Raw genomic sequence first — 19,130 nt, forward strand, 5'->3', positions numbered from 1 at the left:
CGTGATCTGTTCCGTCTCTCTGCAGCTGTGGACGTGGATGGAGGACCTGCAGAAGACTCTGGTGGAGCCGGTGGTGAACTCTGACTCTGTGGATGCGGTTCAGGAGCTCATCAGACTGTTTCAGCAGCAGCAGAGCAGCACGCTGGACGCCACGCTCAATGTCATCAAAGAGGGGGAGGAGCTTATTCAGCACCTGCGGTGAGTTTAACCAACTCGCGTCAGAACGCTCTGCGCTCCTACAATACAATATTTGATGTTAACGCTGCCTGTGATTGATTTTTTATTTTTAGTGAAATATATTTGATTTATTTCATTTTATATGAAATGTAAAAAGATGGTGTTGGGGGCAGGATCGTGTCTCCCGCATGAGCATCACATCTTAATTCGCCCTAGAAGGTCAAACGTTCAATTCGCAGATCAATTTTAATGCAGTTTTTCCAGAATTACCTCTGTGGCGGTCCTCGCACGTGATGCTGCTGTATGTTGATATGATATCTGATAGCGGTCGGGGCTGATCATATCTTGTGTTGTGATCGATCTGTTGCCATGTATTTGCGTACTCAAACAGAGACTCGGCATTGGCCTGTAATAAACTTCCTCACGCCAGCTCTGTGGCTCATATCGAGGGTGTCCTGCAGCAGTTGGATGAAGCTCAGGCTCACATGGAAGAGCTTTTTCACGAGCGCAGGATCAAACTGGACATCTTCCTACAGCTCCGCATCTTTGAGCAGTACTCACTGGAGGTGTGTGTGTGGGAAAAAAACGATAAAAAATGGATCTTAATAGCAACTTTAGGACAGTGCTTTGCATGTGTGTGTTTAATGCATGTGATTCTCCGAGTGCACGCTGGTAATCAGTGCAGTTTGTGTCGCAGGTGATGGGAGAGCTTGACGCATGGAAACAGGATCTGATGAGACAGGCGTCTGACTTCAACGCGGAAGAACTCACGCTGGCTGAACAGAGACTCCACAGACACACCGAGCGCAAGCTCGCCATGAACAACATGACCTATGAGGTCATACAGCAGGGACAAGACCTCCATCAGTACATCATGGAGGTCCAGGCTTCAGGTAAGAAAAGAACAAACTCTACGGTTAACTTCGAGAACGGTGGTGCCGCGATGACAGGTTGTTTTGGTTCTTGAACTATTCTATCAATATTCCTTAGTATTGAATTGCTCTTTTATAATCAACATTACCGCTCAGTTGTCATCTTGAATTTTTTGTTTCGACGAAGCTTGCCGCAATGCATTGTGGGGTTGCGTTCACCCGCAAGGATACGTGTGACGCTGCCTTAAAATGTGGCCAAAAAGGGTGTCTTGGAAGAAAGGCAAGATAACTAAATGGACTATGTTTGGAAACAGGCTTCACTTTGGGAATGAGCCTAAAAGTGGATCTCCAGGTTTTGGAGCAGAGCAAAAAATCAAACCATCGCGAATCCAAAAAGTTGGACGTTTTTCACATGGGTCAACAAATTTGTTTGCAATCTCCATAGAGTTGAGCGCATTGGGCAGAGCTGATCTGAGTCATGTCAAAATGTCTTAAGATGAGAAAATAGAGACGCTCTGACAGCTCATACAGCGGGAGGAGAGCCGGCGAGAGATGGAAAGGACGCGGGAGGGATGATGAGATAAAAGAGTGTGAATCAGCCATCCTCACTCCTCCGTGCGCTGATGCCTTTTATTGACAGTTACCACGGACACAACAGCGGAAACCTGCTGCACTTATTATGGGCTGTCTTAGATGGAAGCGCTGAAAAAGAAAGTGATAGCAACAGACGGATGAGTGGGAAAAAATAAGGATGCATTTTAGTGTGTAGGGTCCAAAATGAACTGATCTGACAGGAATTCTCAACTGTTTTACAAGTTGAAATCAATCCGTTTGAATCATTCAACATTTTTGTGAGTAAATGAAATACCAGTAGTTATATGGTAACTCTTTATCTATACCATAATACATACAGATTATATTTGTATATTTTGTTCGTACGAAAGATAAATGCATTTTCTTGGCCGGTGAGAAACATTTTTATTCCCTGCTGATGTGGTTCGTTTTGGACCCTATATGTGTGTACGTGAAAGGGTGAAATGGTTTGGAGATGGAGAGTGCTCTCCATACAGCCCTGGGATCTCTCGTAATATTAACGCTGTATGAAGGGGCGAGGTTGCTATGGAAACTCCCCCTTACATCCCATACCAGGGTTTCCATGGTGACGGGGCCTTCGCTCGTCACTCCGGGGTTGCCGTGGACACTCTTCATCGATCACGGTCTGGAAGCTCGCGATGTTGCAGAGGCACTCACACGTCACATTCCCATGGGAACCGACTCCCGTGGACCGCTGTAGGGTTCCCATGGAGACGGCCTGCGGGCAGGTAGCTGAGGATAAGTGGGGTGATGTAAGGGTTAGCGGATGAAGGTTAAATTGTGCTGTTGCATCAGTAGAAAATTCTGACTATCATGCACGCACACACACGGTGGTTGTCCGGCAGGCACCCCTGCAGTCGTACACATGCAAACGCACGGATAATCGATGGCGTATATCACCGCTCGACTGGGCAGCTGGGACATTCCATCACATGCCCACCTGTCTGACACGTTTTCTCACATCCCATAATAACTGCTCAGTGAGATCACAGACCCGCAAATGGCTTGAGCCATAGCACTATGAGTCACAGCGCCCCCTGCTGGACAGACAAAAATCTCATAGTGGATGTAAATGGTAGAGGTAATATAATCAGGATTTGAGTAAATTTAATGAGAAATGTTTGAGTTCATATTGACGTTTGAGTGCAGACAAATCTGAGCTCAGTTTGAGACATTATTGACATCTTTCCTGAAACTCTAATGTGTGAGATTTCTTTTCTCGGGAGAAATATCTGAGCAGCCTTGCGTATGACCGTGTGTGTTGTTCAGGTATGGAGCTCACGGGAGAGAAGGACGTGGATTTGGCTTCCAGAGTTCAGGAGCTTCTGGAGTTCCTGAATGAAAAACAACACGAGCTGGAATCGAGCGCAGAACACACGCACAAGCGTCTGGAGCAGTGTCTGCAGCTACGACACCTGCAGGCCGAGGTCAAACAGGTGCGTTTGCTGGAGCTTCATCTCAATCCGTGACTGTGTTTAGAGACTCCTTACTCTCATCCTGATGTTCCCGAGCCCGATCTGTTCCCCTGACTTCTACACTCAGGAAATGAAGCTCTGGCTTTGCTGCAGTCCAAGATTCCGATGCTATTAGCCCCGTGTACGAGTGCCAAGCTAATTGCTTTTATCCTTTAAGCACACACACACAAACTCACATCCAGACTCGCTCTCGCAATGCGTGGGTGCACATTGCAGTCCTTCATTTCATCCCCGCTCACTGTACGTCAGAACAATAAATCTTTGTCTTTTCAACACAAAGACAACTTTCTTTGTAAAATAAATGTATTATAGCTTCACCAAAATCAGCTTTCGCTATTATTTCCTCTGGATGGGTAAAAGTTCTAGTGTATGAAGTTTAGCGGCATCTAGTGGTGAGGTTGCGAATTGCGACCAACAGTTCACTCCACCCCTCTCTTTCGAAGCACTACGGTGGCAGACACAGGACTACGATGTCGTCACGTTTTCGCTTCTTTCCTGAAGCAGATAACGTATTTATGAAACGCGTTCTGTAGCAGTTTGTCCGTTTAGGGCTACTGTAGAAACAACATGGAGAATTCCATGTAAGGGGACCCGCGGTGTATGTAGATAGAAATAGCTCATTCTAAGGTAATAAAAACATAACGCTTCATTATGTAAAGTCTTTATACAGTTATGTATATTATTATATTGCATTTCTGTCGATAGATCCTCCTAAAAATTACACATTGGACCTTTTAAGGTAATAGTTTTAAAGAAATCTTTTGACATTTGCTGTTGATCACGGCTGCCGTTATTCATTATATAACGATCAAATGATAAATTAAAATAAAGTCCAGGCATGCGACATGCTTTTAAAGTGACAGGTGATCATGTGGAAATATTCTGATGGTCATGTGATCTTAAAGGGATAGTTCACCCAAAAATGATCATTCTGTCATGAATTACTTACTCTCTAGTTGTTTCAAACCTGTATACATTTCTTTGTTCGGTTGAACACAGAGAAAGATATTTGGAAGAATGCTTGAAACCCAACAGTTCTTGGACCCCATTGACTCCCATAGTAGGAAAAATGACAATGTTAGTCAAAAGTGCCCCTGAACTGTTTGCTTTCATACATTCTTCAAAATATCTTCTTTTGTGTTCATCAGAACAATGAAATCTATACGGATTTGGAACAACATGCCGATGCCCATAATGCAACTCGCTTTATGTAAATAAAATGGTTTTATTGGGCTGATTTTAATCATATTTTTCAAATCTAACATAGTTTGAGTAATGAGAAAAAATAAATAATGAAGTGCATCTTTAATGCAACCACTTTTTTAATAACTGCTAAGGGGGATGATTCCGAATGAAATGTGTTACCGCGGCTGTTCTGAGCAAACGTCAAGAGAGAGATAATCGTATATTCTTAAAGTGCAGACAACTGCGTTATTGATTTTTAGTGATGCCTAAACCTCCTCACATCATGCACATAAATGTGACTCGTGGTGCATTTTTAGTGTAGTCACTGTATGAAGCATATGTGTATGTGTTCATGTGTACTTGCTTGCGTCTGCTGTGATGTGTGCAGGTGTTGGGTTGGATTCGTAACGGCGAGTCGATGCTCACGGCAAACACGACCAACGCTGGATCTCTGTCTGAGGCGGAACAACTTCAGAGAGAGCACGAACAGTTTCAGCTCGCCATCGAGGTACACACACACACACACACACACACGCACGCACACACACACACTGTGATGATGTGTTTCCTGTAATAAGCACATTAATATTACATTTGAAGGCCTGCAGTACCTGCAAAAAATCTTTTCTCTGCTAGTTTCAAACAAATGATGCAAATATTGGGCGGTGGAAGATTGGGGTCTGATTGCAAAAATTCAATAGTCAATAAACTAAATCGGCCCCGTGTCGTGCAAATATGGCAAAAAGCTGACTTGATTTTTTTTCAAGATAATTACTCAGCGAAATTACGCGGGGTATAAAGCACGTTCCTCTGAGATGAATACTGAGTTTTCATTCAGTAAATTGCTGCTTATAATTCTCAACTAACGACAGGCGCTTTACAGTAAATCAAAGGCTGAATATCGGCCAAAGTTTCTTTTGTATGTTTTATTCATCCACAGCAGTGTCTTTCAAACTTTTCAGGTACACCCGATATAAAAAATAAGTGCAGACTTGACAAATCTGAGCTCAGTTTGAGACATTGATGAGATTTCTTCTTACTCGTTATTTTTTTATCTGAGACGCAGATGAAACCTCATCAAAAGTTTCCGTTTGCTCTCTCTCACTGATGTCTCACTGATGAAGAGATGTCACCTGTGATTTGTCTTTCTTACGCCTCAGTCCTTGAGTTAACTTTCTAAAGCACTCGTTTGAATGAAAAAAGCATCATCGTTGATTGTTTTGGCCTTGAGCGGTAGGACGTCTAGTTGATGGTGTCTTAATTGCTCTCCGAAGGAGCCCTTCCTCGACCTTCTCCTCCTCTCCTGTGGTCCTCGTGCACCGCTGCTTAACAAACGTCATTTAAAGTACACCTCCAGAATGAAAAGATGCTGAAAATCCTCTCTCTCCTGCCCGCTTTACAGTCTCTCCTCCACGCCGACTCTCTTCAGCGCACGCATCAGAGCGCCCTGCAGCTTCAGCAGAGGGCGGAGCTGATGTTACAGGCGGGTCACTATGACCCCGACGCCGTGCGGGCCTGTGCTGAGACCGTGGCTCTTCATTGGCAGACACTCATGCTGAAGATGGAGGACAGATTAAAGCTGGTTAACGCCTCTGTGGCCTTCTATAAAACATCCGAGCAGGTGGGTTACACAGTGATATCTACTACATAGACAACAAGAGTGTAATGAATGGGAGAACTCAGCTGTACGAATCTTGTAATTCCAAGGGCCTTTTTGATACAGACATTGCTTTGAAGCAAAAATTATAAAGGATTTCTTCAGATTTTGGTCTTTCTACATTGAAGTAAACATGAACTGTGCTTATTGCTTGATCATGTTAAAGGAAAATTCTGTCTCTCTTGTCAGTATGACGTTTTCTTCTGCAGAACACAAAAGAAGATATTTTGAATAATGTTAGAAAACCATTGGTTCCCATTGACTTGCGTTGGTTTTGTGTCCATGCAATAGAAATCAATAGGGACCAACGGTTTTCTGTTACCAACATTTTTCCAAATATCTTCTTTTGTGTTTAGCAGAAAAAAGAAAATCACACAGGTTTAAACAGAGTGAGTAACTATGACAGACTTTTCAGTTATTATAGTTTTGATTTTAGTTTTATTCATATTTTAAATTAGCTTTTAATTTTAGATTTTTAGTTTTTGTGGTCATTTTAGTTAAAGTTTTAGCAATTTTGGTATATGCTTTTTTCATTTGATCATTTTTTTGGTTTATTTTTAATGTTGCTATATAAGATTAATTGTTTTTTTAATTTAGTTTTTGTTTATTATTATAATTTTTCTGCTTCAAACTTATTTTTGAGTTAAGTTTTTCCAATAATTTTTAGGTCAATATATGATTTGATTTCAATGAACAGGAACGTTTTCAAAGTTTTAATTGTTGTAAACTAATATAACCTTGCAGTGAACTATTCCTTTAATATAATCAGACAGTAATCATCACCAAACAACAGAAATGTTAGTGCCCCCTCGTGTTACTTGTCAATGGACAACCAAACAATTTATGAGTTACTTTTTTAGTAAATGTTTTGCATTTTTTTAATCAATTTTGTGCAATTGAATAATTCAAAGAAAAGATCCCTCACACTTCATTCGTGTACATTTAGCTGCAAATTGGGTCATTCAGAACTTTCGTGGTAATGATGTCACAACAATGAGCACAATAATGTTGGCCCGACTAAATGTTCAGACACTTAATCATTATAATAAATACAAAATATTCAATAATAAAGTCACTGTGTGCTTGTAAATGTTGTGTATATTTAATTTGCTGTGATTGTATTGTCTCGTAAACGTTCGGTTATAACTCTGATGTCACTGTTTGTGTGTGTGTGTTTTCTCTGTGGCAGGTGTGTAATGTATTAGAAAGTCTGGAGCTGGAATACAGGAGAGAGGAGGACTGGTGTGGAGGTCATGATAAACTGGGCAGAACGGCAGAGACGGACCACGTGACCCCGCTCATAAGCAAACACCTGGAGCAGAAAGAGGCCTTCCTTAAGGTACACACACACACACACACACACACCTGCAACAACAGATGCTCACCAGTCCTGACAAATCTGCCTTTCCAACACAACTGCATCTACAGCAAAATGTTGAATTCTTCATCAGATGTGACCACATTTGTGTCATTTTAAGCGGTCCATATGATGACCGTCAAATCCTTTGCCCTTCGCATTGACATATCAACACCTATTTAATGTTCACCAATTAACAATGGAAAATGATGCGGTTCAAAACCGACGGTATGATTGTTTAGAAGTACAGTTTTTAGGTTGTTATTCTTTGGTTGTAGGCGTGTACTTTGGCGCGGCGTAATGCCGAGGTCTTTCTGAAATACATCCACCGAAACAACGTCAGCATGCCTGGGGTCGCCACCCACAATCGTGCCACGGAGTCCCAGGTCAAAGGTCAGTTCAGGGTGGATTCAAAGCAGACATACGGTCCGTTTAGATGCGATTGTGATTTTGTTTTCTGACGTCCAGCCATTCTGAGTGAGCTGCTGCAGAGAGAAAACCGTGTGCTGCACTTCTGGACTATGAAGAAGAGACGTTTAGACCAATGCCAGCAGTACATTCTGTTTGAACGACACGCCAAACAGGTGGGAGAGGGGTTTTATTTTCCTCAGAAGGATGTGATAATGTAGTGTTTGCGGCCTTGTTTTGCTTGAGAATAGACGTCTAGTTAAGAAACGGAAACACTCTTGTCAAGAATAAAGGAATATGAAATGATTGTTCTTATTAAAACTGTCTCACGCAGGCCATAGGCTGGCTGCAGGACACAGGCGAATATTTCCTATCCACGCACGCGACACCTGGAGATAGCAATGAAAGAACTCAGGAACTGCTGAAAGAGTTTGAAGATTTCCGTGTCTCTGCAAAGGTAATATCCTGGTTGGTTGGATGGATAGACAGACAGATAGTTTTACAAGACTTCAGTGAAGGTCTGTTTGAGCTTTCATCTCAGGTGAAGAAGTCTTCGATTTAAGCGAGAAATGAGCAGCAGGGTGTTACTCTTTGGCCTTGTCTTCCAGCAAACGCAGGAGAAGGTGAAGCTCTTGATCCAGCTGGCTGGGAGTCTGGTGGAGAAAGGCCACGTCCACGTGACGGAGCTGAAGAGATGGGTGTCCACGGTGGACAGACGCTACAGAGACTTTTCCATGCGCATGGGTCAGTACCGCAGCAGTCTGGACCGAGCGCTGGGGCTGTGTTCCGAGGTGAGATTTGATCGTTGGTGTCATCGTGGGAGTCCAATCCCGTTCCCAGCGCTCTGCTATTCTCTATTCTCTTCAACAGGATCACAAAGACCTCGAGCTGGACATTATCCCCGCCAGTCTGACCCACACTGACCCGGAGGTCAATCTCAGCGACGCCGACCACGAGGTCAATGAGGAGAAGAAGAAATCTGCCAGAAAGAAGGAGTAAGTGCCGAACGATCGCTCGGAGAGTTTCCAAAGGCCTTTCAGAACAAATTGCGGCGTCGATCGCTTCTTCGCAGAAAACCCTGTTGAATCTAAATGGTTTTCTGAAGAATTGGTCTTGTCAGTCTCAGTCGCTCTTTGCATTCAGACGGCTTTAATTGGGTGAGTTTCAGCAGTGTTGATGGTGTGTTTGCAGGTATATTATGGCCGAGCTGCTACAGACGGAGAAAGCTTACGTGCGAGACCTGCAGGAGTGTCTGGAGGTGAGCAGTAGGGTGCACGGTGTACCGGTGCTACGGTAGCATCGCCATGCTAAAGCTGCGAAATTCTGTTTTTGAAACGGTAGTATCGTAGTGCCGTAACTAATATTGCATAATATGCGCATTAACGATCATTTGAACACTTTCATCTGTCTTTTCGCCGTGTTTCTCTCCTTAATGAATCCCTGTTTTGAACGACTCGGACGAGATAATGATTCAGCGAGTCATTCGTCAAGACACTTGGGCGGCGTCCAAATGCCCCCACTTGCACTCTTTGCACTTGACCGCTTGACTACTTTCATGACGTATTTCCTGTTTTTGGCCCAAGTGTTCTAGTGGGCGTGAAGATCCCAAGTGAGCATGTAGTATTTCTAACCCGAGGGACACACTTAGCCAGTGCAAACATGTAACGTTAATTAGTGTGGTGTTTCTAATTATGTGATAAAAAGCAGTTTTACAAAATAAATACCCCTGAAGTTTTCACCAATAAAATGTGCAACACTACGGTTTAGTGCAAAATTATATGTAATATCTAATTACATAGTCAAGTCAGATTTATTTTTATAGCGCTTTATTTGTATTGTATCAAAGCAGCTGTACCCAAAAAATCAAAAACAGAAGAAAAACACATGTTAGCCAAACATAGAATAAATAAAGATAAAAGTAGCTTTTTCCACAAAAAGTCTCATGATATACGACATATCCGCTCGGAAGCGGTATTCAAGATAGTGTGGGTTTAGTGTGCATTAAGGGCACTGCACTTTGGCGTTTTTTTGGCATTGGGTATTTAGACGCATCCTTGCTTTGTTCTTGAATGAATCGGCTGTTTTGAATGAGTTGGTTGAATGATTCACTGACATAAAAAAATTGCCGCCACCTACTGGTCGTTTTAGTCACATTTAAAGTAAGTCTTTCCTTTATGAGCATTGCTATAAATGCAATTTGTCGCACATTGATTGAATTAGTTACAATGTTAAAAAAATGTTCTTTAGCTACTACAGTAAATGTTGCTAAAATGACTAGACATTAGTGTTTTTAAATCTTACAACAGTAAATATTATAGTGTACGACAGTATTTGCTAAAATTATCCTATTACTACAGTTAATAATACTACAAATATTGTAGTGTGCAGTATAATACAGTTCACTAAATACAGCATGATTCATTTAGATCTGTGCATTAAGGAATTTCAGTCTATTTTGTAGATTTTATTTATGAACATGACACAGCATCGCAATACTACTTGGTATCGTGATATTTCATAAGGTATAGTATGGTAAGATATGTTAATGGTACCGTGACAACCGATACATTCAGATGTAACATTCCCCACGAACCGAAAGAAAGGCTTTGAAGGTTTTCTCGTGCGGTTCTCTACAGCTGCGAAACAATGAAGAGACCGCTCGCTATTCAGCCTTTCTACATGTATTGTGTTCAAACTTCAATCCAGTCCAGTGTGTGCTGAATTTGTCTGTGTTTTGTGTGTTGAACAAAAACAAATCTTTGGAATGACATAAAGACCTTTTCCATCATGAACTATGCTCAAAATATTTGTAAAACAAGTTTGTACATGAATATGAACTTTCTATGAAGTATTCCAGCACCTTTTTTGTAACAGTTTCAAAAATTCAATTTGCTGTCAAGTGTAAATCAAAATCTGTTCACTTTTATACAGAATTTGGTTTTCAGTTGTGATTATTGGACTGGATTTTTTTTAGCCTAATAAAGATTCTGATTGTTATACAGCTGAACGTTGTTTTTTTATGTGCAAGGTTTCAAACATTCGTCCTTTACTATGTGCGTGTCCCAAAAAACCATCACATGAACTTCAGGTCTTCTTGGGTCCGTTCAGTAAAGCACATTTATTTAAAATAACCGAAGACCTAAGGCCACTAATATCAAAACTGACCCGTGTCTGAAGAACTCGTCAATAATTATTTTTTTACAATTTTTGTGTGTATGCGTGCATGTGATCGTTGACAAGATGTACAGGAACCAATGACATTTAACATCATTAATGACAAATCTGGTGTGTTTGTTTGCATATGAACCTGAGTGCAATTTGAACGCTTTGGTGCAAGAAATAACGTGACATGTTTTGCTCCTTTAAGGAAAGTTAACCTGCTTTATGCCTTTGTACACAGACGTTTATGTGGGAAATGACGAGCGGGGCGGACATCCCACCTGGCATCGCCAACAAGGAGCATGTGATCTTTGGAAACATTCAGGAGATTTACGAGTTTCATAACAAGTATGTTGAAAACAATTCTTTTAAACAGACTCGATGAGCGGGTTTATGTGCCGTGTTTTGTATATCAGCAAAACTAAAGCTGTCGCTTAACACACAATGCTGATGGACCTGAGTATTATGTGATGCTTGTGAAAACTATGATTGCTGTTACTTAAGTTTTTTTAATTACTGTAAAAAACACCTTAAAAAACTGCATAGCAACACCCTGGCGACCACCCACAACACCCTAGCATCATAGCACGAGACTTTTGCGCAGGCAAGCACCACTCGGAAAATACATAAACGTAAGCGTCTAGTTATTATTTTTCCTTTATGAATTGTTTTTCCAGCATATTTCTGAAAGAGCTGGAGAACTACGAGCAGCTGCCAGAAGACGTGGGTCATTGTTTCGTCACGTGGGTGAGATGAACGTCACCTTCCTGCCTCATAAAAAAAGAAAATCGTGTGGATTGGTTTTGAGCGTGTTACTCTGTATGACTATTTCAAAGCCGTTGCATGCTGGGAGGTTGTTGTTTCGTTATTTTAAAGCTGAGGTGTTTATACTGTAAGCAGTTGGTTGTTTGCTACGTGCAGTAAATGTGTTTATTTGTCTCCATGTCTAAGGCTGATAAATTTCACATGTACGTCACCTACTGCAAAAACAAACCCGACTCCAGTCAGCTGATCCAGGGCCAGGCCGGGAGGTTCTTCGATGTGAGTTGGCTCTTCTTTTGTCTCCCATTTCTTTCAGTTTTGTGCTATTGAGCTCTCCGTATACAGGGGGCACCAAAGATCTTGATAAAATCACAAGGAGAGTTCAAATAACTCAGAGCCCAGGTTTGGTTTTCACACAATTCATCTGAAGTTGTTTTGTAGATTTTCGTAACAAAAAACAGATGAAACCAGACTAGCCAAGCAAGTTAGCTTGGCTGTTTTGATGGTTTTAAGGGGTTTGGGGTACTCTGGTATTCGCTGGCTGACCAGTCCAGACCAGCAAAGCACCTGCACGTCATCTTACTTCTGTAAAGAAGCTCATTTTGTGCCGTTTCTTACAGGAGATCCAGCGGAGACACGGTCTGGCCAATTCAATCTCATCATACCTGATCAAACCCGTCCAGAGAATCACCAAATACCAGCTCCTGCTAAAGGTGGACACCCAAAAACGAACGTCTTTAAATGGATTGTGAATCTGGATGAGTGAACGTGCGTGTTTGTGTGTGAACAGGAGTTGCTAACGTGTTGTGAAGAAGGGAAAGGAGAAATAAAGGAGGGTTTGGAGGTGATGCTCAGCGTGCCCAAGCGTGCTAATGATGCCATGCACGTCAGCATGCTGGAGGGTGAGACATCACTACTGCAAATGTGTCACAAACACATCCGTATACTGACAAAATGATTTTTTTTTGTAAACATTTTGTAGTTACAAAGTAATTAAAATGGGTTTTTATAGCATGTGACCGATGTGTTTCTTGTGAAACAGATGGCTTTTATGTGTTCTGTCACAACATTTACATAAGATGTCATTGTTTCACATAATTTGATTAGATTTGGAAATGCTCGGTGTTCACGCTTAATTTGATGAAATGTACATCAGAATGCTTCAGTTGGAAACATTCAACTTAATGGTGAATTTTTCAAGTACACGATTTTAAAATATGATTTAAAAATAAAATACATTTTTTCTGCACTATATTTATGTCACATTTTTCTAGTTTTTTATTATTTATTTATTATTCATTTTTTTGACAAACAAACATTTTTTATTTTGCTATCATGGTTTTAAATTGATATTAACTGAAATGCACAATAATTTCTTATTTTAAAAACAGTTTAAAATAACTGCAAATTAACTCTTCGATTTAAGTTAAAGTTAAGTGTAAATTTACTTGGTATGTCCCCTTTTCCCTAAATGTTTTAATGTATTATTATTTAAAAAAAGTGATTTATTATTTTCCGTTTATTGTTTTGGAAGTTTATAACGTCTCTTGTATTTTTATGTGAAAGTTTTTGTTGTTCATTTTTTACATGACCATTGTTTCGATATCTTTTATTGTTTCTCCGTTGCATTTCTTGATGGATTGGATTAAATGACTTGTTTGTGATGACATCGGTGTAATTGTGCGTCTGGTTCCAGGTTTTGATGAGAATCTGGCAGTGCAGGGAGAGCTCATCCTCCAGGACACCTTCCAGGTGTGGGACCCCAAATCACTGATCCGCAAGGGCCGCGACCGCCACCTCTTCCTCTTCGAGATCTCTCTCGTCTTCAGTAAAGAGATGAAAGACTCGTCGGGACGCTCCAAATACGTTTACAAGAACAAGCTGCTGGTGAGCTCCCGACCCACACGCCGTCAAACACATCCGTGAAATGAGATCTTTAGCGTGTCAAAGGTGTTTTCATTAGCGTGAGTGTGAATTCAAATGTGTTTTGACAGACTTCAGAATTGGGTGTGACCGAACACATTGAAGGGGATCCGTGTAAATTTGCTCTGTGGGCTGGACGGACACCAACGTCTGACAACAAAACGGTTCTCAAGGTAACGTGTGTACAGTTTACTGTATGTGTGTGTGTGTGTGTGTGTGTGTGTGTCAGATAGTAAAATCTCTCTCTCTCTCTCTCTCTCTCTCTCTCTCTCTCTTTCTGCACGCTCTGAAGGCCACTAGTATAGAAGTAAAACAGGAGTGGATTCGAAACATCAGAGAGGTGATTCAAGAGAGAACCGTCCACCTGAAGGGGGCGCTAAAGGAGCCCATACATCCTCCCAAAACCCCAGCCAGACAGCGCAGCATCAGCAAGAGGTGTGTCTCTGTTCCTCAAAAAACATGTTTTTTTTCCCCAGTTTCTTTTCTGTATATTAAGAGAATCAATACACATGTACCCTTTTTCTGTATCCCTCTGCTGCCAGGTGTCTATTGTACTTTATGTATGTGATCACAAATGAAGTTTGTAATAAGTGTGTGTGTGATTTCTTTCAGGGAAGTGACTGAGGATGCAGACAGTCAGGGGGATGCCAGCAGCCAGCCGGACACAATCTCCATCGCATCCCGCACCTCCCAGAACACCGTGGACAGTGATAAGGTAGAACAGCACTACAATCACACCACAACAATAGACACTCATACAAACAAAAAACGTCTAAGTAAACTATATTTTATCAAATTTTTTTTTTTATGAAATAGAAAAACAGTATAAAGAGAATTAAATAGCTACACTCGTGTCACCGTGGGGACCAAAATTGAGGTCCCCAGGGGCAAAAAAGCTAATAGATTGTACAGAACAATATTTTTTACAAATCTAAAAATGCAAAAAGTGTTCTATGATCTTTAGGTTTAGGGATAGGGTTAGGGATAGGGGATAGAATATACAGTTTGTACAGTATAAAAACATTACGCCTATGGACTGTCCCCACGGGGATAGTAAACCAGTCGTGTGTGTGTGTGCGTGTGCGTGTGTGTGTGTGTGTGTGTGTGTGGACATTGTCAAGGAGTGGTTGGTTATGTTTAAAGACTGTTATAAATCTCAGATGGACACTCCTTTTCTTGTTCTCTCTTCATTCGGCAGTTTATGAGGTTGTGTTTTTATTTCTCTTTTCGTCTTGTTTTTGAATGAAAAAATCCAGAAGTTCTGCTTGTCCTCAGGTGCTGTTGCTTAACAGTCAAACTCGCTCCTAACAAGGCAGGTTTATTACTTTTAAACTTTATTACTGAGACCCAGAGTGTCGCTGGAGTTATTTTTGTCTGCGGTATGATTCATTTATCCTCCTTCTTTAGCCACCTTTATCGTTGGCTTGTTCTCATCTTGTCCTACTTAAATTTGATTCTGATTCACCGGTTTTTCCTTCTAGCGCGCCAGTGCGTGCAAACTGGAGCACAGTCTCCATCACTCCCTTTCATATGTTATTTCTCTGTAATTGTATGTTGACTGAAACGTGAAGTTAACCTCAGGCCGTTCTCTCCGCTCTTGTGTCATTTGACCATCTAATCACAAACACGCTTTGACTTTTGTTTCCTGGAGACGCTTTCTAACTCTTCTTGTTGTGTCAGCGTGGTTTAAATCTAGCGACGTACTCGTCCTCAGACGGCACACCCACTGACCGCTTACTGACCGTCTGACGTGTGTCGCACACAAACACGTCGAGGGATGCTGGGAAATACCAACGTAAATCTGATTGGTCGGTTTCCAGGATTCAGAATCCATAGCTGTACTCTATAGCCGTGAAGTCTGGGGTACTGGCCAAGAACCGCCCACCTTTGTTTCGAGATATTCCTTATTTATGTTTATTCATTTATTTCATCAAGTGACGTACAACACAAATGATACGTTATATAATTACAACCATGTCACATTTGTTTTTCTGTCCGTCTGTCAGTGGTCTGTCTGTCTGTTTGTAGTTATTGTACTGCTGGTGTGTTATGTCATTGTGGTTTGAGGTTTTTCTGTGTGTGTGTGTGTGTGCGCGCGCGTGTGCATGTGTGTGTGGGTGGCTCAATGGGCATTCAAATATAGAACTACTGTTTATATAGACTTAACTTCTCATGTTCCTTCTTTTTCTAGACTAGACATTTAATGACTTGTTTGTGTCTCTGGGAAGTTACAAACTCAACTCAAAGTTAACGTCTGTAAAAATATGAGTGTGTGTGTTTAGTTGATACTCACCAGAGGTTAGAAAAGTTTGACAAAGCCTCACTTTTGGTGATAAAACATATTTTTTACTATATATAAAAATCAGAAACTTTTTCTTTACTTTCACAAAGTGTTTGTGTAGAGATATGGTTTAGGCTTGGCTTAAGGTTAAACTTTTTGTTTGGCTTTATATAAAAACGTGTGTGTGTGTGTGTGTGTGTGTGAAGGATAAACCCTACGGTATGGGGACAAAATGTCCCCACAAAGATGGCAATATCCAAAACCCTTGTCCTTGTGGGGACATTTTTTGGTCCCCATGAGGAAACAAGCTTATAAATCATACAGAATGAACTTTTGTGAAAATGTAAAAGAGCAGACAGTTGTGTGTGATTGTTAGGGTTAGGGAATATGAGATACAGTTTGTACAGTATAAAAACCATTGCGTCTATGGAATGTCCCCATAAAACATGGAAACCCAACATGTGTGTGCGTGTGTGTGTAATCACAGTACACACATCCTGATACTCTCTCTCTCTCTTCATCACATATCCACATATGCACACACACAACTTGGACTTCAAGCTCAGTTTTTGGGTGTTCCATCTTTTTACCAGTTCTCTGTCTCTCTCTCTCATATGGGCAGATCCCTCTCAAGTCTTCTTAGCTGTGTAAATCTAAATGACGAGTATATTGTGCTCATGTTCAGTCACTTGCTCTTTGCGAATCTTTGCGAGTAAGAGGTTGGGTTGCGTCGTTTTCTCTCTGACTGTCGTCCAATCAGAGGGCATATATGGTTGGCAGTCTCGCTTCTGGTTGGTTGATTTGGAGTTACTGAATCATGCCCAGGTGGAGGAGTTTCAGACTGCCCAAGGGAACCAGACCTGTGAGTAAACACGCTATTCTAGAGCTTGTTTGGAGATGATTGGATTGGCTTGTAGATTTGTAAAGAATCCTTTATTTGGTGCTTGTTTTTGAGGACAGAAAATAGAAGTGTTGTTGTCTTTACATTTATTCATTAAGCAGATGCTTTCATCCAAAGTTCCTTACATATGAGAGAGCGTTGAACATTTCGTCAAAGTTCTACATACTGTAAATCAATTGCTTTGATACTTGTTTTGTTGATTATAAAGCATGTTTTCATACATGGACCAGTACCACGTGTTAGTGCCAGGACCGCTTTTGGTTATCTCTGTTGTCCTCCAGCTGAAAATGACCGTAAACTGACATATTTTGGAATTATATTAAACAGACAGGTGTGCTTTGAGTTTTGGATGTGTATAATGCGTATAATTCAACCATCCCTTATTTATCACTGAATGTTCTACGCAAGCGGCACATGATGTCTGAATGTGTATTTAATAGGGATTTATAAAAGGCTGTTAAACCAGGCCCTTATAGGCTCAGCAGTATTTAGCTGGAGAAGAAAGAGCATCGCCCTCTGATTGAACCAGTATGTTGTGTTTTCCCCTACAATTATTCTTCAGTTTCATTCGTCTGCTGACGTTTGCACGTTAAATGTAGGAGTGTATCCGTGTGTGTTTGTGTTTTCTGTCCTCGTAAGCATGAGCTCACATTCGGAGAGGTTTTTCAGTGTTGCTCAGAAGGGAGCGGCTGTTTAACTTCTAATCCACGTGTCTGTGTATGTGTTTGGATTTCTAAAGCTCAAAACCGCTGATATCTTAGAATCAGTGTTAGGAATGATAAACAGCCTCCACTTTTTGTCCGAACTTCTGTTTTAAAGTGACCGATACAAAACATATACAATATACAATCGTCGGTTATTCAGTTTCATGTCATTCTAATACTGCATGTGGAACACGGAAGAAGTCAGTTTGAGAAATGTCTCAGTGGTTTTGTGTTCACACCATGGAAGTCAATGTGGTTCAGTGTTGTTTGATTATCAACATTGGACAAAAAATCTTCTTTAGCGTTCTGCAGACGAAAGAAAGTCATACAGGTTTGAAATGACACGAGGGTGAATAAATGAACCCTTTAAACGACACATGTATATTTACTGTATATACTACTAGCTGATCTCAGTTCAGTTTGACATCTGGAGTTGGCGGTAAATTAATGGAAAAGATTCAGCTCAATGCTGTCATATGATTCATATTTAACACCCTGTGTCTTAACATGGGCGAGTGTGCTTTCCTCATGGCTGGGAATTCTGTCGGTATGGAATACTGTGTTCCATATGGCGGGAACTCCTGGCCAGCTGTAAAGGATCAGGCTGTGAAAACACCCCGTGTTCCCCAGAGGAGGGCGTGTGTCTCTTCTCCACCCCGTCACATGCTTCACGTTTCATTCGCCAGACACTATAGAGCCTTATTTTTTTCCATCGTTCCTTTATGAACAGCATTAGTTACTACACACTGTTGCACCAATTAACACTGTACACACACGGGCACACACACACAATTACAGACGGAAAAAAGTTCAATCATACGTGTCACACACACCAAGGTCAGATGTGCAAAAACCTGTACACGGTTTTATTGTTTAATATGAGAAGAAGGTTTTGTTTTAGCTGTTTATGCAGCTGGACGGGTGTTTTAAGTTTCAGAGCAGGGTCGAGTTCAGACATCACTGCAGTCGGGAAGCAGCGTTCTCCAGGGTGGGTCACTGGGTCAGAACGATAGCGACGCCCAAAAACTCTGACATGAGACCTCCATGTGGTCAGCTGTTTACACCTGACTTATCTCCTCACAGTATTGTTCATGTCCGTTTCACACACACGAGGGAAACTCACAATGATTGTTTCAGGTCAAAACCTGTAAAGAAATCACTACTGTGAAATCCAGTTTAGTGCACATCACGGTTTCACGTAGTTTTGTCCGGTTCTGACCTCAGGATGCATCTCAACACTGTTAAAATGACGAAATACCTCTTTTCTTCACTTTGTAAATATAAATAAACATTTTAAATGCAATTCTACTCTCTAACTCTAAACCGAAACATTCAGCATTTTTCTGCATCATTTAGTTTCATTTATAAGCTGTTCTCCCTAATGAGGACCAAACAAAGTAAAAAATTACTGGTATTACGTTGTTTACGGGAACATTGGGTCCCCATAACATACGGTTTACCAGGACCACCCTAGTAAAAAATACATGCTACTATAGTTTAAATGTAACATATTTACTGACATATCGCTGAAGACTTATTGAAATTAAACGATACGTGAAGGTTATTAGGAGTAGTACTCACAATGCACATTTCTTAATATTAAGCCTAAAATGTGTTTTAATGTCACTTTTTGATAAGGATTATATGATTTTTGAATAATATCAGTCTTTTTAAT

The 19,130-nt window shown here is 41.0% G+C and overlaps 1 protein-coding gene across 1 annotated transcript in view; it reads left to right on the top strand.

The window, feature by feature from the left end:
• kalrnb (kalirin RhoGEF kinase b) overlaps positions 1-19,130 on the top strand; it is a 56,175-nt gene that overhangs the window by 18,250 nt on the left and 18,795 nt on the right. The window contains exons 12-33 of the mRNA XM_057337277.1: positions 26-198; positions 569-743; positions 875-1,070; positions 2,913-3,079; positions 4,692-4,811; positions 5,706-5,924; positions 7,150-7,299; positions 7,596-7,710; positions 7,786-7,901; positions 8,060-8,182; positions 8,334-8,516; positions 8,596-8,720; positions 8,917-8,983; positions 11,126-11,232; positions 11,562-11,631; positions 11,836-11,925; positions 12,267-12,359; positions 12,437-12,548; positions 13,343-13,533; positions 13,641-13,742; positions 13,862-14,004; positions 14,182-14,284. Of these exons, the coding sequence (XP_057193260.1) occupies positions 26-198; positions 569-743; positions 875-1,070; positions 2,913-3,079; positions 4,692-4,811; positions 5,706-5,924; positions 7,150-7,299; positions 7,596-7,710; positions 7,786-7,901; positions 8,060-8,182; positions 8,334-8,516; positions 8,596-8,720; positions 8,917-8,983; positions 11,126-11,232; positions 11,562-11,631; positions 11,836-11,925; positions 12,267-12,359; positions 12,437-12,548; positions 13,343-13,533; positions 13,641-13,742; positions 13,862-14,004; positions 14,182-14,284 (2,940 nt within the window). The remainder of the gene's footprint in view (positions 1-25; positions 199-568; positions 744-874; positions 1,071-2,912; positions 3,080-4,691; positions 4,812-5,705; positions 5,925-7,149; positions 7,300-7,595; positions 7,711-7,785; positions 7,902-8,059; positions 8,183-8,333; positions 8,517-8,595; positions 8,721-8,916; positions 8,984-11,125; positions 11,233-11,561; positions 11,632-11,835; positions 11,926-12,266; positions 12,360-12,436; positions 12,549-13,342; positions 13,534-13,640; positions 13,743-13,861; positions 14,005-14,181; positions 14,285-19,130) is intronic.

Source organism: Triplophysa rosa, linkage group LG7, assembly GCF_024868665.1.
Source record: "Triplophysa rosa linkage group LG7, Trosa_1v2, whole genome shotgun sequence".
Lineage (NCBI taxonomy): Eukaryota > Metazoa > Chordata > Actinopteri > Cypriniformes > Nemacheilidae > Triplophysa > Triplophysa rosa.